This window comes from Triticum dicoccoides, chromosome 2A (genome assembly GCF_002162155.2).
Source record: "Triticum dicoccoides isolate Atlit2015 ecotype Zavitan chromosome 2A, WEW_v2.0, whole genome shotgun sequence".
Taxonomy (NCBI): Eukaryota; Viridiplantae; Streptophyta; class Magnoliopsida; order Poales; family Poaceae; genus Triticum; species Triticum dicoccoides.
In genome coordinates, this window is record NC_041382.1 from 690,018,122 (window position 1) to 690,042,289 (window position 24,168).

At 47.2% G+C, this 24,168-nt stretch overlaps 1 protein-coding gene across 1 annotated transcript; it reads right to left on the reverse strand.

The window, feature by feature from the left end:
- Window positions 1-7,253: 7,253 nt before the first annotated feature.
- On the reverse strand, window positions 7,254-8,629 carry LOC119356287. Its single transcript, XM_037623230.1, has 2 exons — window positions 8,314-8,629; window positions 7,254-8,221 (listed from the first exon to the last, which is right to left on the reverse strand). Exons 1-2 carry the CDS (start codon window positions 8,564-8,566, stop codon window positions 7,440-7,442), a joined length of 1,035 nt encoding a protein of 344 aa, XP_037479127.1. The 5' UTR covers window positions 8,567-8,629; the 3' UTR covers window positions 7,254-7,439.
- Window positions 8,630-24,168: the final 15,539 nt, after the last annotated feature.

Sequence of the window (24,168 nt, forward strand, 5' to 3'; positions counted from 1 at the left end):
CAATGCTGCAACTGGTGCTATGCGGAGTCTTCATGACAGTGTTCTTTCTTTGGAGAAGTGGCGTCTCTCTGAGAATGATGTGGCATACCCGGTTTTCGTGGCCAAGGTGCCAGAGGGCAAGGGCTTTGTCGATAGCACCATCGGGGGTATGATCGTCCTACGGTTTGATGACATCTTCGCTATGTTTAACCTTCATCCGCTGCACTACACCTTCATTCGGCTATTTTCGATCAGTATGGAGAAGCGGATCATTAGAGACAAGACCCCGGACATCGTGATAGTCGACCCCTTCTACATGTGTGCCAAGATCTTGGGCAGCGCTGGGGACTGGCAAGTCGCGAGTTCATACCACAAAGGCGTCATTCTGGCGAACCCAGATAAGGATAACTTCCTCGTGCCTTACTTTCCCGAGTAAGTCATCCCCTCACCGCCCCGTAACATATGATTTCTTAGATTTCGATCGTTCTATTTTTTTCTAACATTCCGTGTTTTGTGTAGTGACACACATTGCACACTCATCCTCTTAAGCCCGAACTATTACATGGCCACGTATTTCGGCTCGGACCGTCAGTCGAAGAAAGACTACACAAATATCAAGAAAGTTCTTGATGATGTTCTCCCCGGCTATGCCAAATCTGGAGGCACCTTCAGGAGGCCAATTTTTAGGTACGGCAAGCATGTGTTCACCCATGTAACGACGTTCCCCTGCGTCAAGCAGCTGCCTGGCGGTCAGAAGGATGCCTATATGCCCTCCATCACATGCGGGCGATCGTACGAGACCATAATCACCTTATGCTACCAAATAGTCTCAAAGATTGGGCCGCACGCTTGTCGGCAATCCAGGACGCGGACCTCAGACAAGAATTCTTTCGCATCCAGTCGGAGTTTGCGGAAATCATCCATCAAGATGTCCTTCGTACCTCAGGGCAGTTCTACCTCAAATATCAACCATCCAACAGTGAAATAGAAACAATGCTACAAATGCAGGCTGACAACGATCGCGATTTCAAGACCATCATGAAAGATGGCGGCTTCATCCACGCTCCGGTCCCTGAGTCGAGTCAAAAGTAGTGATGCTATGTAGTTCTGAAATATTGATTAGCTCATGTTGTAATTAAACTTTAATGAACTTGTATGTCTCTTTAGTTTGGACGGTCATTCAACTTATATGTAATCGATGGTATTTATTAGTAGGACCATGAATCGTGCTATTAATGTGTTGCTTTTCTCTTCCGATCCTTTTGTTGCATACTTATATATTGCTTATATATTGTCTGTGAATTGCTACTAACGTTTTGTTTGTCTAATGCATAGATATGCCGTCGTATGTCGTGTACAAGGGTAAGGTTCCCGGAGTCTACGACGACTGGGAGGAGTGTCGGAGACAGGTTCACCGTTTCAGCGGTAACAGTTACAAAGGGTACACCACTAAGGCGGAGGCGGAAGCTAGATACGCACGCTATCTAGCGGGAGAGAGGAGGGAGCGGAGGAGGAACCGGATGAAGACCAGTTTCATCGTGATGATGCTCATCGTGACCGCAACTCTCTCCTATGTGATGGTAGTTTAGATGATCGATATCGACTTTGTAATGTGACGACAAACTCGCTACTCGTGGTCTCGAGACTTGTAATGTTCTAACTTTGTTCGGTATTTTGAATTCGGAGACTAATATGATGAATTGTATTCGGAGACTAATCTTCTATTGTATTCGATAAATCTGTTGTTTATATGTTGTGTTGTTTATATTCTGTGATGTAATGTATTTGGTAACCTGTGCAAATATCAGAAAAGCAAAAAAAATCCTAATATTCATAGTAGTGGCGCACCTTGTTGAGCATTAGTGGCGCACCAGGGCTAAATACCAGTGGCGCATTATGGGGCATAGTAATGGCGCACTTGGGGGCATACGTGAAGGTAAATATGGCCCCCTAGGAGGCATAGTAATGGCGCACTGCCAGGTGCGCCACTATTATTTGGTATACTAATGGCGCACTATTTGTTACTAGTGGTGTGGTAATAGTGGTGCACCTATAGTGCGCCATTAATGGCCAAAATAGGTGTGCCACTAACAGGCCTTTTTTTAGTAGTGATTACTTTGTTTGTCATGAACTTAATACATTGACATGCATATTGGAGAGCGGTCTTGGGGTGGAGTAATAGTAGTAGATGCAGTTGGATTAACGATTTACTTGTCACAAACGCAATGCCTATGTAATGATTGTGCTATGGATGATTATCATAACTATGCTCGATTCTATCAATTGCCCAACAGTAATTTCTTTACCAATCGTTCCTATGCTTTCGAGAGAGATGCCACTAGTGAACCTATGGCCACCAGGGTCCCTTCTCCATCAATACTAAGAATCCTGCAATTACTTTGTTCGCTTGCTTTTATTTACTATTACTTTGTATTGCTTTGCCTATCACTATCAGTTTTAATCTTGCAACTAGCAAGAATAAGGGGAGTGACGACAACCTTGCCTTTGTTGGGTGCAAGCAATTGTCGTGTCTGTGTGTAGGTACTGATCACGTTGCTCGTGTGGTGCCTCCTACTAGTTCAATAAACTTTGTTCCTAACTAAGGGAAATACTATCTGCTACTATACTGTTTCATCCTTCCTCTTCGGGGAAATCCAACAACTCCGTCGTGGTCGGACGGGGGAATAGCCAAACCGCTGCTCCACAGGAGCGCCGGGAAGCGTCGCCCTTAAGCCTGTCGACCTCGCCGCAAGCGTCGCCGCCGAGATGGAACCGGATCTGAGGTCTACTTATTCTTATCCCTGAAGCCATCACCATCAAACAATGCCGGATGAAGAGCACTCACTTAACCGGCTAACCCTACTACCATATACACCGGACAAGATCCCTAGGTTCCCCTCTCCTCTCATCACCGCCGGAGCACCCAGGGGAGGAGAAGGGAGCCCCAGGTTCACCGGGAAACAGATGTAAGTTCGTCTAAACCTATTAACATATGATCTAGTTTCAAAGATTTTTTTTCGAGGGTACGCCAATGGCGTACCATAGCTTTATAGAAGAGAGAAAATTATGTACAAGAGATTACATATGCGCTAGTTAGGTGTCACAAGTTGACCCTAACCAAGCCTCCACACCACTCCCTAGCTCTACTCGACTACTCTAATAATAGATGACCTCTGAATGCTCCTGCTCTGGCCCAAGTCCTCAGATCATCAAAGATCATGTCCACCGTATCCCACTCGCTCTTGATCATGCCCGTGCCAAATACTCTCGCGTTCCTTTGCTTCCATAGCGTCCAACAAATTAGCATCACGAAAGTGTCAAAGCCTTTCCGAGATTGCTTATCTATTCTTTTCCTAGCTTCCGTCCACCACTGCACCAATCTTGAGTCATTAGATGGACATAGGTCCGCCGTCAATCCCATTCTAGTGATGCAGCGGAACCACACTTGCCGCGAGAACACACACTACAGCAAAATATGGTCCACCATGTCCTCCTCCTGGTCGCACAAATAGCATTTTGATGTTTGATCTTGCAAACCGTGCCTAGCTCTCCTATCCAATGTCCACAGTCGGTATTGCACAGCCAGCCACATGAAGACCTTGCATGCAAGGGGTGCCCAACACTTCCAGATGGACCCGAAGGAGTGGAATCTAACTCCTCCCTCACACAACATCTTGTACCCAGAAAAAGTTGTGTAAACACCGGTCGCGTTCCAAGCCCAGACGGGGCGGTCCTCAACTTGAGCGTCTAGTTGAACTTCCAAGAGGATCTCCAAGAGTCCAATGAATTGGGCGAGGCCCTCAGTGCAGAGGTCTCCTACAACGTCATCCATCCATGTATGCATGTCCATCGCGTCCCGTACAAGTCTCCCGTTTGCCACTTGCGTCCGCACCTTTGCCACAAGTAATGGGCCAATATCTTTGATAGTTGCTCCGTGTATCCATTGGTCTTTCCAGAACAAGGTCTTGCCTACTGAGCCAACTTTCCATTTAACTAGGATCCCAAACGCTTGGTCCACCTTTTTGTCCGCGGTCAAGTTGAGCCCTTGCCAAGGTATAGTGACATCTGTGCATCCGAGCCATTCCCATCTTAGTCTTAATGCGATGCCGTGCTTGTATAGGTCAATGACTCCCAACCCACCCATGTGCTTAGGCCTGCACACCCTAGTCTAGGAGACAACACATTTGCCCCCATTCACCGCCTCTGTTCCAGCCCAGAAAAATGCACGACATGCTTTGTCCACTCTTTCCAGTGCCCATTTTGGTGCCTCCGCGATCATGAGGTGATGAGTGGCTCGCGCTCTCATGACTTGATTGGCAAGGATGAGTCTCCCAGGCCTCGTCACAAGGCCCCTTTGCCAACCTGGCAAAATGTGCAGAGCTGTATCCACTATCGGCTGCCACTCGGATCTTTTGAGCTGCCTAATGCTTAGTTGTAGCCCAAGGTATTTGCACGGAAAGGTGTCAATCTTCCATGGCAGTGCAGACTTGACAAGCTCCTCATCCTCACTCTCGGCCCTAATCATGATTGTCGCAGATTTGGTATAATTGACTTGAGCCCTGATGCCACACCGAAGATGGTGAGAATTTCCTTGACGAACATGAGATCAGACCATGTTGGTTTTATGAAGAGCACCACATCATCAGCGTACAAGGACAGGAGTTGCATAGGGCTACATCCATGGATGGTACTAAGCACTCTGGCCTCATGCGCCTTGCTAATGATAGCCGTTAGAACGTCCATGGAAATAACAAAAAGCAAGGGGATATCGAGTCCCCTTGCCTAAGTCCTTTGGCGTGCATGAACTTGTCACCGGCGCATCCATTCACTAGAATTCTCGAGCTGGCAGTGGTAAGAAAGGTCGCAATCCAAGAAATCCAACGCTCCGAGAATCCTTTCGCCGTCAACACCTCGAACAGGAACAGCCACGCCAGAGAGTGAAAAGCTTTGGATATGTCAAGCTTTAGCAATACTCCCTTGGCTTTCCTCCGATGCATCGTGTGTGCCATTTGCCGAACCAAGAGGAAGTTATCATGCAAGCATCTGCCTTTTATGAATGCGGACTGGTTCGTCTGAACAAGCTCTCCCATGTGTGGTCTTAGTCTGGCAGTCAGTAGCTTGGATGCAATCTTGGGCATACTGTGCACTAGGCATATAGGTCGGAAATAAAAAACAGTGCATGCTTCCGGTGACTTCGGAATGAGCGTGATCAAAGCCTGGTTAAGTCTTCCAAATCCCCTTCCATTGCCTAGGAAGAGCTTGTGTATCGCAGCTACTAGATCCTCCTTGATTATTTCCCAAGCTTTTTGGAAGAAAAGACCTATGAACCCATCCGGCCCAGGCGCCTTATCCGATGGCAAGTCCTTGATTACTGCCCAAATCTCCTCTTCAGAAAACACACGATCCTGCTCCGAGAGGTCCACACGCAAAACACCAAGACCCTCCAAGTCGAGCGTGAAGTCTCGGGCACCGTCCTTGCCAAGCAGCTCTTTGTATGCCTTGTAGAATGCATCCTCCTTGCCTTTCTGATCCGTGATGATGTGCCCATCCATGGTCAAGGAAGGTATGTAGTTTTTCATACGCCTTCCATTCGCTACCAAGTGAAACAACTGCGTGTTTGCGTCCCCTTCTTGTAGCCATGTTATTCTCGACCTCTATCGCGCTATAGTCCTCTCTAGGGATGCAAGCCCTAGGACCAGTTGTTTTAGGGTTCTTCTAAGCCATCTCTCCTCCTCTGTCAGTGCTCTACTCTCTTGAGCGCAGTCAAACCGCAGAATGACAATGTTGGCAATAGTGATTTGCAGTTTGATATTTCCTATCTCCTTTTGTCCCCATGTTGCAAGCGCTCGGGCTGTGTTTCTGAGCATGATGTCGAGACGCATGAAAGGATCAGTAATATCTGGATTGCAAACCCAAGCCTCCTTGACGACATCCAAAAACCCATCCATCTTGACCCAGAACTTTTCAAAGCGGAACCTCCTTTTGGCATGCATGTGTTCATGGAGCGCGAGATGCAGCGGGCAATGGTCAGAGTACTCTGTAGATAAAGCTTGCAGCAAGCACTCCAGGTGCTCGAGCTCCCAATCAACGGACACAAAAGCGCGGTCTATTTTAGTGAGAGTGGGCGTCTCCCTTTCGTTGCTCCACGTGTATTTGCACCCATGCAAGAAGAGCTTCTTTAGCGCGTTATCATCAACGAAACATTTGAACTTCCCCATCATTCTCCTGTCCAAGTTGGAGTTATTTTTGTCTGCCGCGTATAGGATGAGGTTAAAATCTCCTATGACAAGCCATGGCCCAGGGCATAGCGATCTACGCTCCGATAGTTCGTTCAAGAAGTTAATCTTGAGCACATCATCCTGAGGCCCATATACTACTGTTAGCCACCATGGCGCCCCCTCCTTGGGCGAGACGTACCAAGTGATGCTATGAGTATCATTGGCATAGTTTGTCAAGAGAACCCGCGTGGTGTCCCATGCCACAAATATACCGCCTCTAGTATCCGACGCCGGTAAGTAGGTGAAATTATCATAGTTCGGCCCCATGCATTGCAAGATTACAAAAGTGTCCACCACCTCTAATTTGGTTTCAAGTATACAGACGACCGCCGCGCGAGTAGAATCTACAAAACCTCTAAGGGCCTTCCTTTTGGCAGGATTGTTGAGACCTCTAACATTCCAGCACACCAACTCCAAAGCGTTGAACGACATCGGATGAAGATGCCTCCAACACCGCCGGTGCCAACACACCTACTGCACCAATAGTGGCTCGGCCATCCCTGTCTCCTCCGCAAGATTGAGCAGTATCGCTTTCCCGAAGATAGCTGCGATGGCCCTCAATTGCGGCTCCTGGAGTGGTGAGTCGAACACCGTACGTAGCTGACCTAGCGCGTCCTCCGAGACCGCTAGATCATCACAGTCGAATCCCAGGGTTTTAAGAAGCACCGTTTCGGCTGTCGAGGCCTTCGTCTTCCTAGAGCTGCCGGCACAGACGGACCGTGTTGCGCAGCGTGGAGTGAAAGGATCCTGCCCTGTTTTAACCCCTCGCAGCCCTACGAACTCCTTGAGCAGCGGTGGTGCGAGCTTTTTGAGCAACCCAGCACAGAACGCCTTGATGTTTCCAAGTGCCACCACGTCCTTGTCAGATAAATTCCCCTCATGCTGCTGTGATGCAATTGCACCAGCGTCCGATGCATTACCGCCATGCAATAGTGCAAAAGTTCCGAGGTGAAATTTAATCAATAGTTGAATGTGAAGTTTGATAGGATATTCTTCGTTGGTGCAACATATAGTGCAAATGGCACATACTAGTTCTTTGATGATAATATAAAGTTCCAAGTCCCACACACATCAAATTATGCCCTCTGCTTATTCATGTGAAGTACATACTTGTCAACCGTGCATGCATGCAGACATGCACGGCCAGTACACAACAGTCGCCATATGCATGCAAGAAGCGTTTTACTTCTTGCACACGACACCCTTGCCGTCCATGCCACTGGCACAGGTAACAGCAGAGAGCTCAGATAGCACCGCGGCACCGTCGTTTCCACGGCTGACTCCATAGCGCGCCACGCTGCAGTCGGCGGCGAACAGGCTGGAGGTGGTGAAGGTGGCATCTCCTCCCATGGTGGGCATGGAGGCCCTCACGTCGAAATGGTTGACGTAGTCGGAGCGGTACGTCTGTCCGACCACACCGTGGACGTCGTCGGTGAGCGCGTCGAACTTGAACGCCAGCTCGAGGTGCGCGAGGCAGTCGTCGGCGGTGACGCCGTAACGGTGCACCCTCGAATCCTCCTCGGTGATGGGCACGGCGTTGGCCCTGACGCTGAACTTTCCGTGGAGGGCGACGAGCACGCCATTGGCCCCCTTGGTGCGGGTCACAGACAGCTCGGGGACGCGGCTGGAGGTCCACTTGGCGCCTTCGACCAGGTCGGCGGGGAGGTACACGGGCTCGCCGTCCAGGATGATCTCTAGATGCTCGACAGCGTCGTCCCAGGTGCCGGTCTTCCTGGCGCCGAGGTAGAGGCGGTGGCCGTCGAAGAGCACGGCGATGGCCTGGATCCAGGTGAAGTCCCGGGACATGCCGCTGTGGCCGCTCTTGCCGATGAAGTGTGCGTTGATGTGAAGGTCACGGTCGGAGACGACGCAGAAGTCGGCGTCCCTGCGTCCGTGGAAGTAGAAGGCGTTGCCGTCACCGCCTATGAACCGCGGGTCGCCGCACGCCCCCGGGGTGTTGCACACTGATGGAACGCATGAGCCACAACCATTATTAGCCAAAAAAATCAAGCGTTACTATAGTTGTACCTGCAGAGTTGAGACATGGAGTGCTCACCGCAGACGGGTTTGCATGATTTGCAGTCGGCGTAGCAGGACTGGGGGCAGTTGGCGGGGCAGTCCATCCTCTGGTTGGAGCAGTAGGGGTTTACCCTGGGACTCTCACTGCACTTGACGCTTATCGGATTCGGCTTCGGCTTCGGGCCATTGGCATTGGGTGGCCGTGGCTTGGATTGCGCGGTGGCGGCCCCCGCGGCGGCGAGAAGGACGACAGCCGCTAAAGCCAGCACGACTCCCAGACGCCTCGCCATTGCGAACGCCCTCACGCTGTCACTAGTTACTATCACGGTGCTTTTGTTGCTGATCGATGATTGATCGAGTTGAATGGGTACGTTTCTATGCATGGTTCCTAGGCAATTTATGGGGCGATCGATCGATCGAGTTGACACCAATCTATCTTACTTGGTAAATGTCGCTTGTCAACGCCGCTCGCTTGAAGCGGAAAAGACTTCACTTTGCGTGCACAGGTACATACGTAGCTCCTGTCTTATATACATGCAATGTAGGTATATCAGTACAGTACACTCTGTGTACTAGCGTAGCAGGTTTTCAGGGCAACATTGCCAGGATGCAACTTAATCTTCAAGGAAAGATGCCAAAACATGTGCTTAGCAGCCTGCTAAAGGAAGCGATCCTCAGCGTTTCGCCGTCCTTGATTACAATATACATATCTCGTACCCTTTTACTCTCTTCTTGTCCTATTCATTTTGTTGCATCATTCTTGGACGAAGTCAAATTTCAAGAATCTGGAAAAGCTTGTTTATGCATCTAGCGATGACTATAAGCACTGAATCGAGTCGAAAGAGTGTCATCATCATGCCTCTCTCCTACCAGAGCCGAACGACTACGTATTAATTAGCATAATCATTCCGTCCAATCATTCAGAGGTAAATGCAGACCTGTGATTTGTTGCACTTCTATTATGTCTTAGTAGATCTCTTTTTGTCCTATGGTGATTGGTGATCTTTTAAGATTGATTTGAATTGTATGTTATGAACTTATGATATGTTGCTATCCTTTGGTGTCCAATATATAAGCGTGCATGTATGTGGACCATACTTCAGAGTTAGTAGTATGTTGAGATAGAGTGAAAAATGTTAACGAGTCTAAGTATAGGAGTTGATGCATATGGTTGGGTTTTATCTTAATAAATTATTAGTTGTTGTGGATGTTGGCTAAGGGCACTTTCCAATGCTGAACCGCAAACCGTACACCGCATCCATCCGCAGACAGAAGGGGACTAGCCCACGGACAAGGATACGGGAGCCGGCCATCCAATACTTTGCACTATATTTCTGTCAATTATAAGCGGAATTTCAAATTCAAATACGTCTGATTCATAGTGCGCGCCGGATCACACCAGTGCTGGATCGCATCATCGGCCGATCACAACAAAAAACAGGCAAATATGCTTAGTTTTTACATGCCCGATCATACAAAAATAATATCAGTCCAGCAGTTCATGTAAAAGATTGGACTTCCAGCCCCGCCGGACTGGCAATCCGAGCCTCTATGCTCATTCTGTCGTCGCTGTTGTGTAGGCCGCCTCTGCCTCCACCTCCACCGCCTTCGCCGCCGCCTCCTTCTCGACCGCCTCCGAGTCCTCTTGCTCTGCCCTCTCCAACTCATCCTTCTGCCGCTGCAACATCTTGAAACAGACGGCTTGCACGGTCATTCTTACTACAAATGATCTACACAACAATGCATGTCCGACTACAAATGATCTACAAAACAATGCATACATATCCAGCTACAGATAAGTTACACAACAATGCATTTTTGGCTACAAGTGATCTACAAAATAATGCATACATATCCAGCTACAGATGACCAACAACCATGCATATCCGGCTACAAAAGATCTACACAACAGTGCATACATATCCGGCTACACAAGGTCTACACAACAATGCATACATACACGGCTACGAATGATCAAAAATCTATGCATATCCGGCTACAAATGATTTACAAAACAATATATTATATCCGTCTATAAAACTATGCATATCCGTCTACAAATGATCTACAAAACAATGCATACATATCCGACTACAAAACTATGGATATCCGGCAAGCGATGTACACATATTTAACAAAATAGACGCTCGGTGGTTTGCGCACCACTAGGCCACCTTGCGATGAGTTGCCTCAAGTGGCCACAATATTTCGACATGCCTCTTGGATGGTGTACCATCGATGGTTGAGGGACTTTAATTCATGGTTGCGGATGACCGCGTCGGAGTAGGGTGCGAAATGCTTGTGTTCGTCGAACCAAGTGCGAATGTTGGCCCAAAAGGTTGTGCCCTTTTGCTCAATGTCATGAATCGAATCGAGGCTAGTAACCAACCATGCATCGCACAACAGCTCGTCCTCTCGCATGATGAAGCTTTCTCTTCTACCCCTCTTCTTTGAATCGCCACCCAAATCATCTGAATCATCGTCAACGCCGTCCTCCTCCACCCGTTGTCCGGCTGTAACATCCCAAATTTTCAATTTGGAATGTTATACATAGATCATTCCTGCATATCATATTTTTTGCTGCATTTCATTTTGTGATCCTCAAAATCCTAAGCAACTCAAGGACCCTCGGAGAGAGTTGGGGATTTCCCTGTTTCCATATTTGAGTTTTATCAAATATTGAAACGAGGATTTTTGGTTTTAATTATTTTTCTCTCCGAAAATATTTCATATTAAAATATATGAGAGGAGACAATATGACTTCTCCAAAATAAATGAAATATTGGAGGAAAAATATTAAAATCAAATATTTGATTTTATTTGGAGTTTATTGCTATTTTATTTGAATTAAATAATTGCACGTTTTTCAAAGTTGCATTTTAGGGCCAAGAAAATGTTCATCTTGTTCTAAATATTTTATTTAGACGGTGAAAATTTATTTTGGCATTTTTAGATTTTTATTTTATTTTCTAGGATTTATTTAATTTTCGGCGAAATTATTGAAAAAAAATCTCCAGCGCCCGACTGGGCCGAAGCCCAGCCGAGCCGACCCACCTCCCCGCGCCTCGTCTCCCTCCAGGAGACCGGGAGGCCGCCGCCGCCCGAAGCCGAGTCCGGCCGGGACTCTCCCGCGCCGCCTTGCCCCCTCCCCCAAGCAAGCCCCCTCCTTTATATACGCCGCCCCCGCCCCCGACTCCACCACCACCCGAGACGCCCGCCCCGCCGCCTAGCCCCACGCGCCGCCGCCTCTTGCAGCCGCCGCCGCCAAGCGTTGCGCCTCGCCTGCCGCGCCGCACCTCCCCGCCGCCGCCCCGCAGCCCCACCCGGACCCCGCGGAGACCGCCGGACCTCGCCGGAGCCCCGCGCGCCAAGGTAGTCGCCTCGTTGCCGCCGGTTTTGAGAGAAAAACCGATCCTTTTTTTAGAAAACCCTAGGTTTTTTTAGAATAGATCAGTTTTTTCGGTTTAGTTTATTTAGCGGACGTTCGTCCGTACGTTCGTTTTAACGAACGGTGTTCACTCGTTAAACGCAGACAGCAAACGTTCGTTCGTTAGCCTGTTTGTCAGTTTTTCTTTTTCTCGGATTTTCCGCGATTATTCTCGATCGTGATTTCTGATCCGATTGTCGTTTTAGTTTATCTTTTCGCTCGTTTATCGGAATCAGGCGATTCAAGCGCCTAGATCTTCGTCTCGAAACCCTCTTTCTATTTAATCAACTTGAACAAGATTTTGGTACTGTAAAATTTGACTTTAGCCCAGATTAGTAATCGGATCTTGTTTCTCTCGCAATTTGAGTTTTGTTGCTCCGTTTGATTTGATTCTTTTTGCAAATCGGAATTCTTAAGTTGAACTTTCTGGTTAGATCTCTTATTTGAGTTTTACCCGTGTTTCTTTGCTTGATTGCTTATGCATGCTATTGTTTGTTTACGATAGAACACCCGGAGTGTGAAGCGTGCTACTACGAGTCTATAGGTTTTGCGGATCATCAGCAAGGCAAGTAACACTTTGATCATACTCTTTTCATACCCGGTTTTATGCATTAGTTTCAACCCTCACACATTGCATGGTTAGGACTTGTTAACATATGGGTTGGGAAGTAGTTGATGAGGTAGAACCTATTTCCCTGTTATTATCAAACCCTTGCGAGTTACTTCTATGTACTGCTTATATTGCTATGCTATGCTCGTAGATGTGGTTTGGGCGAGTGAATCCATGACAGATGTGAGATTTTTAATTAATGGTACAACTTAAGGTGGCAACTTAAATACACATCTGGGTAGATTGTTTGTTGGGCACCTGGAGAATCCAGTGTTGTCCTAGGATATCCTGGAGTACCTTTGTGATAATCCTAAGGTCCTCCACCCAGGCTCAAAGGGAACTGAGATATTTCATGCTAGAAACTTCCGTGTGCAGCCACAAGCTATTATGGGCTCTAGTATAGTTGAGTAAGTTGCGTGAAGCTCTTGAAGAGATAGACTAGCAGGTAGTGGGTTGTAGGTGGTATAGTCTATCCAGAGTAGAGAGTTAATGCTTCTGAAAGACTGTGTCTCGGTCATCCGTTTCTCAAACATCATGTAGTGCGAGAAATCCAACGGAGGAGATCAAGTCTTGTGGGGAAAAGTGTGCAAACCTCTGCAGAGTGTATAAACTAATCATGGTTAGCCGTGTTCCCGGTTATGGACAAATCTTGAGTATCTAGTGCTTGGATTATCATATGTATCTCATCACTCTAAAATTAATATTGTTGGGTTGATAATTACTTTTAATTGGGATTGAGTTGGAGGAACCTTCTCAATGATGTTTCAACTACCATGGTAGTTAAATAAAATCTATTCCTTTGTTGTAGGGAAAAATTGGCTTTTCACAAAAACTATAATCACAGAGCTTTCCACCAGCCAAATATGCATGTAGTGATAGCATTATTCTGTTCTTGCTCTACTGTGTTACATTGCCAGCATATTCCATGCGCTGACCTATTTTCGGGCTGCAACGTATTATGTTGCAGACTTTTCAGATGAGGAGTAAGGTTCGTTAGGTCATTGTCGTGCAGCTCAGCTATGCCGTTGGAGTTGATGGACTCACTTTATCTTCCAAGCCTTCCACTGTTATCGTATTAGATGTCCTTAAGCCATATTTATTGTAATAAGTTCTCTTTTGAGACATTCGATGTAATAAGTGTGTGATTGCTACTCTGTTATAAATCCTTCGAGTACTGTGTGTATCAGCATTACCGATCCAGGGATGACACTGAAGCACAGAGACTTGACTATTTGAGATCGGGTCGCTACAAGATGGTATCAGAGCACACGCTGAGTGTAGGACACGACCACTAAGCTAAAATCCCTAGATCACTATTCTCTTCTCATTTCTGACTCCTCTCCATTTTCTATTCTTTAGGATGGCGGACGCAAGGAACAAGTTTGCACAACCGGATGAAGACGCACCCTTTGGACGAAACTTGAGGAAGTCACTAGGTACTTGAACATTGGAATACCAAGCTTCACCGGGACTTACAACGCCACTTTACTAGAAGAGGAGCGGTAGATGGTTCAAGTTCAAGTTCCAGGAAGGACATTCACGCCAGTCACTAAGTCTATAGAGTTTTCCTTCGATGCACCAACCTAGAGTCTAGGAAAGAGTATGGCAGCTCACATCACCATGGGACGCATTGGAGAAGTTTACCATAAGGAGCTTAAGGATACTATCTATTAGATTTGTGGGCGTCGAGACGAGCAATGGGAGATGATTAGCACCAGGAAGGATAGATCAATTGCAGCTTTCATTCCGGAGTTAAACCAGCACATTCATCGCCAGGAGAACCAGATGTGCGCAGGAATGATAGATCTGAAGAAGGCGATGACTAGGATCACGGAACTGGAGGAATAACTCAAGGCTACACGGGAACATTATGAGGAGGAAATCATCGTACTAGTGGAGAAGAATGATGATCTGGAAAGGAAGCTAGGAGTATTCATGGGAGACCCTGCACCAGGAGGAGAAGACAAAGAACCCAAGGAGATTCGTCCGGAGGACTACATCATCATCGACGACACCGACTCGGACCCCGACGATAGCGATGATGACTATGAAGACGAAGCTGGAGCAGACATCATGGAGTCTTCGACCGATCAATATTTTTAGTAGACCACCACATCAGTAGTAGTATTCCACCATGTATATAGTATAGTCTGAGCATTTTTGTAACGATAGTTAGATCGATTGTATGCCCTTGCTTGATTGATTGAGTGAAATGATTGTGTTTGTCTCATGTGCATATGGGTAGTGTTTTTCTCATTAGACCTCATTCTATTCTATTCTCTTCCCTCTAAACCCATCAGATGCCTCCGAGACGTGACCCCGGATTTACTTTCCCACCGGAGCTCACTCAGTTGATCCAGCAGCGGAATACCCTGATACAGTTGTTAGTTCAGAACCAAGGCAACAACAACAACAACAACCCACCACCACCACCACCAGTTGACAATTTAGCCCGTTTTTTGAGGTTGCAGCCGCCGGTGTTTTCCAGTAGCACCGAGCCGATAGTGGCAGATGATTGGCTCCGCAAGATTGGAAGGGAGTTAACCACTGCAGGATGTACAGATGCTGAGAAGGTGCGTTTTTCCGCACATCAGTTGGATGGACCAGCAGCCTCGCGGTGGGAGAATTACAAAGTCACCTATCCTATAGCCAATGTTACATGGGACCAGTTTCAGCAAGCATTTCGCACCGCCCATGTTTCAACCGGAGCTATGAGCATGAAGAAGCGTGAGTTTCGCAACTTATGCCAGGGGAACCGTACTGTGGCTCAGTACACGGATAGTTTAGCAAGTTATCTCGCTATGCCCCTGACGATGTGGCCACAGATGCCGCAAAGTAGGAGAAGTTTATGGAAGGGCTGAATGATGAGATGAGCATGCAGTTGATGGTGGCAACATTCAACAACTACCAGGAGTTGGTAGATAAGGCTCTTATGATTGAAGGGAAACAACAGCAGATTGAGAGCCATAAGAGGAAGTATGGACAAGGAAGGTATAATTCAGGAGCTCAATAAAAGCCTCGCCTAACCCCGAAATCGGGAGGACTTGTTCATAACCATGGAGGCCACACCCACAATGGAGGAAGTACTCATAATCATACTGGCCCAAGGAATGGGAATGGAGAAAGCAACAATCAGAACCGCCCCAATCCAGCCACACCCGCCAAGAAAGACCTAAGCCACGTTACTTGTTTCAAGTGCGGGAAGACTGGACACTATGCCGCGGACTGCCCTGAAGCGAAGAATGGAAACGGTAACGGGAGCGCTGGAAAGAAGCCCAATCCATTCAGCAAAGGACAAATGAACCACGTTAACATGGAGGAGGTTGAAGAGCAGCCAGACGCGGTTATTGGTAAGTTTTTGGTTAACTCTTTTACCGCCCTTGTTCTTTTTGATACTGGTGCATCGTATTCATACATATCAAGGGGATTCGTGGATAAGTTTAAACTGCCAACCCAAACCCTTAGGACCCCTCTGTTAGTAAGTTCACCTGGAGCAAAGTATATGGCTAGTCGATGGTGCGGCCAGATACCCTTAACCATTGGTAGCCATGTTTTCCCGTCCGATCTAATAATCTTGGAGTCACAAGGATTGTATGTGATATTAGGCATGGACTGGATGTCAAAGTATGGAGGAAGCATTGACTGTGTTAGTAAGTCAATTTGTCTCACCACCCTTAAGGGAAAAAGAATTAAGTATGTATCTAGGAATGCGCCTAGGATGCAACTTAATCTTCAAGGAAAGAGGCCAACGCATGTGATTAGCAGCCTGCTAAAGGAAGCGATCTGCAGCGTTTCGCCGTCCTTGATTACAATATACATATCTCATACCCTTTTACCCTCTTTTTGTCCTATTCATTTTGTTGCATCACTCTAGGATCAAGTCAAAATTTGAGATTCTGGAAAAGCTGCCGTTGATCAAGAGGGGAGCTCTTGTTTATGCACCTAGCGATGACTATAAGCACTGAAGTGAGTCGAAAGAGCATTATCATCATCGCCTCTCTCTTACCAGAGCCGAACAAACCTTGTTCTATTAGACAGTCAGAAAGTCATTGTGCTAAGGTCGCACGGGGCGGACTGGCACACCAGAACACAACCGTCGTCAATGAACAAAGCGTATATCAAAAGATCAAACTTGTAAACACACAAATGAAGACTAGATCAACACAAATCCACAAAAGACCAACACCGATCAAACCCATGATATCCGATGGAGACACACCTCCACATACCCTCCGACGACATTATAGACACACCATCTAGACGGGCATCGGACGTGGGAGACATTATTCGTACTAGGGCGCATCGCCGCCGCCGCACAATCCAACCAAGACGTTTAACCAAACAAAAACAAGAGCAGAGAGTCCCTCCTGTCAATGGGGAGCCAGGGTCCTCCACACCTCCCCGACCCAAAGCCATCGGGTGCTTGGGGGGTGGGGGCGCCGACAAAAGGAGGAAAAAACCTAACTGCGTGGGAGTCACCTAATGACTACGTATTAATTAGCATAATCATTCCATCCAATCATTGAGAGGTAAATGCAAACCTATGATTTGTTGCACTTCTATTATGTCTTAGTAGATCTCTTTCCGTCCTATGGTGATTGGTGATTTTTTACATGCAATGTAGGTATATAAGTACAGTACACTCTGTGTACTAGCGTAGCAGGTTTTCAGGGCAACATTGCCAGGATGCAACTTAATCTTCAAGGAAAGAGGCCAAAGCATGTGCTTAGCAGCCTGCTAAAGGAAGAGATCCGCAGCGTTTCGCCGTCCTTGATTACAATACATATCTCGTACCCTTTTACTCTCTCGTCCTATTCATTTTGTTGCATCATTCTGGAATCAAGTCAAAATTTGAGAATCTGGAAAAGCTGCCGTTGATCAAGACGGGAGCTCTTGTTTATGCACCGAGCGATGACTATAAGCACTGAAACGAGTTGAAAGAGCGTCATCATCCTCTTTCCTCAGGGGACTGATCTTTGCCCCAGGAACTGATGGCAGTTCTTTGTTTGGTGCTACTCTTTCATTCCTGGATATGAGCGCTTCTATATTGTGGCTTTGGGCGTAGTTACTTGGTCTATCTGGCTGGCACGGAACAGTGCTACCTTTGAGAAGAGGATGATTAAATCTCCTTTCAAGATTGTTTTTATGGTGATTTCCTTTCTTCTATATTGGGCAGGGCTTCAAGTGGGAGACGACGTCAGGCAGCTTTGAGCAGGGGCGGAGACGATTCGCGACGGGACGATGATGCTGATGCGAGCCTGTGATGCGACTATCAAGATTGGAGACTGAACAAAAAGCACAGCAGATCCTTCCCAACACCCCATGCTTTTGCTGTTCTCTTATGCCTGCTCGACTGAAAGATGACTGATACGAGCTACAGCTCCTGGTGTTTTGCTGTCTTACAAACTTGTGGCTTTTGGCTGTCAATTGTAATAGGTCTAGATGAATGGTGCTACTAGGTTTTCGCCCCATAGCGCCCGTTTCAACGGCGGGCGGGTGCCGTGGGTTTTCTAGTAGTGCATTGAACTCGCTCTCCCCTTCTCCCTGTTCTTAGACTCATCTGTGTTTCAGACTGTTGTATTTCCATTCTAATTAATGGAAAGGGGGTTAGCCCGGTTTAAAAAAATAGCATAATTATTCCGTCCAATCATTCAGAGGTAAATGCAGACCTGTGATTTGTTGCACTTCTGTTATGTCTTAGTAGATCTCTTTTTGCCCTATGGTGATTGGTGATTTTTTAAGATGATTTTAATTGTATGTTATGGACTTAATATATGTTGCTATCCTTTGGTGGGTCAATATATAAGCGTGCATGTATGTGAACCATACTTCAGAGTTAGTAGTATGTTGAGAAAAGTATGCATAGGGCAGCCAGAGTGAAAAATGTTAACAAGTCTAAGTATAGAAGTTGATGCATATGGTTGGGTTTTATCTTAATAAATTATTAGTTGTTGTGGATGTTGGCTAAGGGCATCTCCAATGCTGACCCGCAAACTATACACCACATTCGTTCGCAGGCAAAAGGGGACTAGCCTGCGGACATGGATGCGGGAGCCGGCCATCCAATGTTTTGCACTATATTTCTGCCAATTATAAGGGGAATTTCTAATTCAAATACATCTGATTTATAGTGCGCGCCGGATCACACCAGTGTTGGATCGCTTCATCGGCCGATCACAACAAAAAAAGGCAAATATGCTTAGTTTTTACATGCCCGGTCATACAAAAATAATACTATCAGTCCAGCAGTCATGTAAAAGATTGGACTTCCTGCCCTATCGGACTGGCAATCCGAGCCTCTGCTCTCATTTTGTCGTCGCCATTGTGTAGGCCGCCTCCGCCTCCACCCCCACCGCTCTGCCTCCGCCTCCTTCTCGACCACCTACGAGTCCTCTTGCTCCGCCCTCTCCAGCTCATCTTTCTACCGCTGCAACATCTTGAAACGGACAGCTTGCGCGGTCATTCTCGCTGCAAATGATCTACACAACAATGCATGTCTGACTACAAATGATCTACACAACAATGCATACATATCCGGCTACATATGATCTACACAACAATGCATTTTCGGCTACAAATGATCTACACAACAATGCATACATATCCAGCTACAAATGATCAACAACTATGCATATCCAGCTACAAAAGATCTACACAACAATGCAACATATCAGGCTACAAAAGGTCTACAGAACAATGCATACATATCCGGCTACAAATGATCAAAAAAACTATGCATATCCGGCTACAAATGATTTACAAAACAATGCATTGTTGTGTACCCGTCTATAAAACTATGCATATCCGTCTACAAATGATCTACGAAACAATGCATGTATATCCGGCTACAAAACTATGCATATCCGGCAAGCGATGTACACATATTTAACAAAATACATGCTCGGTGGTTTGCGCACCACTAGGCCACCTTGCGATGAGTTGCCTCAAGTGGCCGCAATACTTCGACATGCCTCTTGGATGGTGTACCATCGATGGTTGAAGGACTTTAATTCACGGTTGCGGATGACCGCGTCGGAGTAGGGTGTGAAATGCTTGTGTTCGTCGAACCAAGTGTGAATGTTGGCCCAAAAGGTTGTGCCCTTTTGCTCAATGTCATGAATCGGATCGAGGCTAGTAACCAGTCACGCATCGCGTAACAGCTCATCCTCCCGCATGTTGAAGCTTTCTCCTCTACCCCTCTTCTTTGAATCGCCACCCAAATCATCTGAATCATCGTCATCGCCGTCCTCCTCCACCTGCTGTCCGGCGGCCCAATCCTGACGTCGCGTGTCCACGCCCGGTTGGATGTAGTCCTGCTACATGCCCGACTGGGTGTAGGTGCTAGACTGGGTGTACTGATGCGTGCCCAGCTGGGTGTATGTGTCAGACTGGGTGGGCTTTGAGTCATCCACCTGACCGTCCTCATTGCAACCTCCTCCTATGCCTCCATCATGGCTGATCTCGTACATCTGCATGTTCGCGTCGTCCTACACTGGATCTCCCGCTTTAGGCATACTATTGAACAGCGTGTGGGAACCCATCTGCTCCACGTCTACCGTCCGTGTCCAGACAAGCTGCGACGATGAACTCTCAGAGAAAAGCAGCGGCACTGGGTTGACATCCATGATGAACAACATGGTGGCGGCTGTCGTGGTCTTCCTACCCATATGCTTGGCGATGTAGTAGTACGAAGGCTTGTAATGTTTCGTCCATGGCGGCGCTTGCACAGTCGGCGAGGGTGGCGGGCCACCGCAGCCTAGGCCCTAACCTCCATCACGTCCGCGACGAGCATGCCCACCGCCACGTCCACCACCACCACGCCCTCCACCGGCCTTCTTGAGTTTTTCCTCCTTTGCGGCCTTCGCTTTAACACGGCGATTTTGCAGTGTCACCGGGTTGATCTTGCAGGCGGGGAGACGGGAATCAAACCCGTTACGTCAAGGTTATGAGCCTCGTGAGCTACCAAACCGAATGTATGATATCATATAGGGAGCTTGGGAAGTTTAAGCTCAAGCACAGAGTTATTAAGTGTGGTATTTTTGTTGCTCCGCTTGACTCTGTTTTGAAAATGAGATTTGCTCTTCTGGACGTTGGGCGCTCCCATGGTTCGCATTTCTCAACACCAGCTTCTCACCTCAGGGAGGGAAGGGACATATGAACGTGGCGATAGCGGTATCTTTTGATAGAAGCCCACATGCCCACTCGTCTATCCCACTTTGGACTGTCTATGCATTTCCTACAGAGTGTAATGGTGTTGGAAATATGCCCTAGAGGCAATAATAAAAGCATTATTATTATATTTCCTTGTTCATGATAATTGTCTTTATTCATGCTATAATTGTGTTATCCGGAAATCGTAACACATGTGTGAATAACAGACACCAACATGTCCCTAGTAAGCCTCTAGTTGACTAGCTCGTTGATCAACAGATAGTCATGGTTTCCTGACTATGGACATTGGATGTCATTGATAACGAGATCACATCATTAGGGGAATGATGTGATGGACAAGACCCAATCCTAAACATAGCACAAGATCGTATAGTTCGTTTGCTAGAGTTTTTCCAATGTCAAGTATCTTTTCCTTAGACCATGAGATCGTGTAACTCCCGGATACCGTAGGAGTGCTTTGGGTATACCAAACGTCACAACGTAACTAGGTGACTATAAAGGTAGACTACGGGTATCTCCGAAAGTGTCTGTTGGGTTGACACGGATCAAGACTAGGATTTGTCACTCCGTATGACGGAGAGGTATCACTGGGCCCACTCGGTAATGCATCATCATTATGAGCTCAAAGTGACCAAGTGTTTGGTCACGGGATCATGCATTACGGTACGAGTAAAGTGACTTGCCGGTAACGAGATTGAATGAGGTATTGGGATACCGATGATCGAATCTCGGGCAAGTAACATACCGACTGACAAAGGGAATTGTATACGGGGTTACTTGAATCCTCGACATCGTTGTTCATCCAATGAGATCATCGAGGAGCATGTGGGAGCCAACATGGGTATCCAGATCCCGCTGTTGGTTATTGACCGGAGAGTCGTCTCGGTCATGTCTGCATGTCTCCCGAACCCGTAGGGTCTACACACTTAAGGTTCGGTGACGCTAGGGTTGTGAAGATATGTATATGCAGTAACCTGAATGTTGTTCGGAGTCCTGGATGAGATCCCGGACGTCACGAGGAGTTTCGGAATAGTCCGTAGGTAAAGAATTATATATAGGAAGTGCTATTTCGGCCATCGGGACAAGTTTCGGGGTCACCGGTATTGTACCGGGACCACCGGAAGGGTCCCGGGGGTCCACCGGGTGGGGCCACCCATCCCGGAGGGCCCCATGGGCCAAAGTGGGTAGGGGAACCAGCCCATATGGGCTGGTGCGCCCCCGTAGGCCCACCCCATGCGCCTAGGGTTGGAACCCTAGGGGTGGGGGGCGCCCCACCTTGCCTTGGGGGCCACTCCAGCCCTGGCCGCCGCCCCCCTAGGAGATCCAATCTCCTAGGGCCGGCGCCCCCCTAGGGGAGCCTATATATATGAGGGGGAGGGAGGGGGCAGCCGCACCTTGAGTCTTGGCGCCTCCCTCTCCCCTGCTACACCTCTCTCTCTCGCAGTATAAGGCGAAGCCCTGCTACTGTGACACCCTGCATCCACCATCACGCCGTCGTGCTGCAGTATCTTCATCAACCTCTCCTTCCCCCTTGCTGGATCAAGAAGGAGGAGACGTCACGCTGACCGTACGTGTGTTGAACGCGGAGGTGCCGTCCGTTCGGCGCTAGGATCTCCAGTGATTTGGATCACGTTGAGTACGACTACCTCATCCCCGTTCTTTGAACGCTTCTGCTCGCGATCTACAAAGGTATGTAGATGCATCCGATCACTCGTTGCTAGATGAACTCATAGATGGATCTTGGTGAAACCGTAGGAAAATTTTTGTTTTCTGCAACGTTCACCAACAGTGGCATCATGAGCTAGGTCTATGCGTAGTTCTTCTTGCGCGAGTAGAACACAATTTGTTGTGGGCGTAGATGTTGTCAACTTTCTTGCCGCTACTAGTCTTATCTTGCTTCAGCGGTATTGTGGGATGAAGCAGCCTGGACCAACCTTACACGTACGCTTACGTGAGACCGGTTCCACCGACTAACATGCACTAGTTGCATAAGGTGGCTGGCGGGTGTCTGTCTCTCCCACTTTAGTTGGAGCGGATTCGATGAAAAGGGTACTTATGATGGGTAAATAGAAGTTGACAAATCACGTTGTGGCTTTCACATAGGTAAGAAAACGTTCTTGCTAGAACCCTTTTTCAGCCACGTAAAACTTGCAACAACAATTAGAGGACGTCTAACTTGTTTTTGCGGCAAGTGCTTTGTGATATGATATGGCCAAAGTTGTGATGAATGATGAATGACATATATGTGATGTATGAGATGTTCATGCTATTGTAATAGGAATCACGACTTGCATGTCGATGAGTATGACAACCGGCAGGAGCCATAGGAGTTGTCTTTATTTTTTGTATGACCTGCGTGTCATTGAGAAATGCCATGTAAATTACTTTACTTTATTGCTAAACGCGTTAGCCATAGTAGTAGAAGTAATAGTTGGCGAGCAACTTCATGGAGACACGATGATGGAGATCATGATGATGGAGATCATGGTGTCAAGCCGGTGACAAGATGATCATGGAGCCCCAAGATGGAGATCAAAGGAGCTATGTGATATTGGCCATATCATGACACTATTATTATTTGATTGCATGTGATGTTTATCATGTTTTGTATCTTGTTTACTTAGAACGACGGTACTAAATAAGATGATCCCTCATAATAATTTCAAGAAAGTGTTCCCCCTAACTGTGCACTGTTGTGACAGTTCGTTGTTTCGAAGCACCACATGATGATCGGGTGTGATAGATTCTAACGTTCACATACAACGGGTGTAAGACAGATTTACACATGCAAACACTTAGGTTGACTTGACGAGCCTAGCATGTACAGACATGGCCTCGGAACACAGAAGACCGAAAGGTCGAACATGAGTCGTATAGAAGATACGATCAACATGAAGATGTTCACCGATGTTGGCTAGTCCGTCTCACGTGATGATCGGACACGGCCTAATTGACTCGGATCATGTTATACTTAGATGACTAGAAGAGGGATGTCTATCTAAGTGGGAGTTCATTGAATAATTTGATTAGATGAACTTAATTATCATGAACTTGGTCTAAAATCTTTGCAATATGTCTTGTAGATCAAATGGCCAACGTTGTCCTCAACTTCAACGCGTTCCTAGAGAAAACCAAGCTGAAAGACGATGGCAGCAACTATACGGACTGGGTCCGGAACCTGAGGATCATCCTCATAGCTGCCAAGAAAGAATATGTCCTACTAGCACCGCTAGGTGACCCACCCGTCCCACAGAACCAAGACGTTATGAACGCTTGGCAGACACGTGCTGATGACTACTCCCTCGTTCAGTGCGGCATGCTTTACAGCTTAGAGCCGGGGCTCCAAAAGCGTTTTGAGAGACATGGAGCATATGAGATGTTCGAAGAGCTGAAAATGGTTTTCCAAGCTCATGCCCGGGTCGAGAGATATGAAGTCTCCGGCTAGTTTTTCAGCTGTAAGATGGAGGAAAATAGTTCTGTCAGTGAGCACATACTCACTATGTCTGGGTTACATAACCGCTTGACTCAGCTGGGAGTTAATCTCCCGGATGATGCGGTCATTGACAGAATCCTCCAGTCGCTTCCACCAAGCTACAAGAGCTTTGTGATGAACTTCAATATGCAGGGGATGGAAAAGACCATTCCTGAGTTATTTTCAATGCTGAAATCAGCAGAGGTAGAAG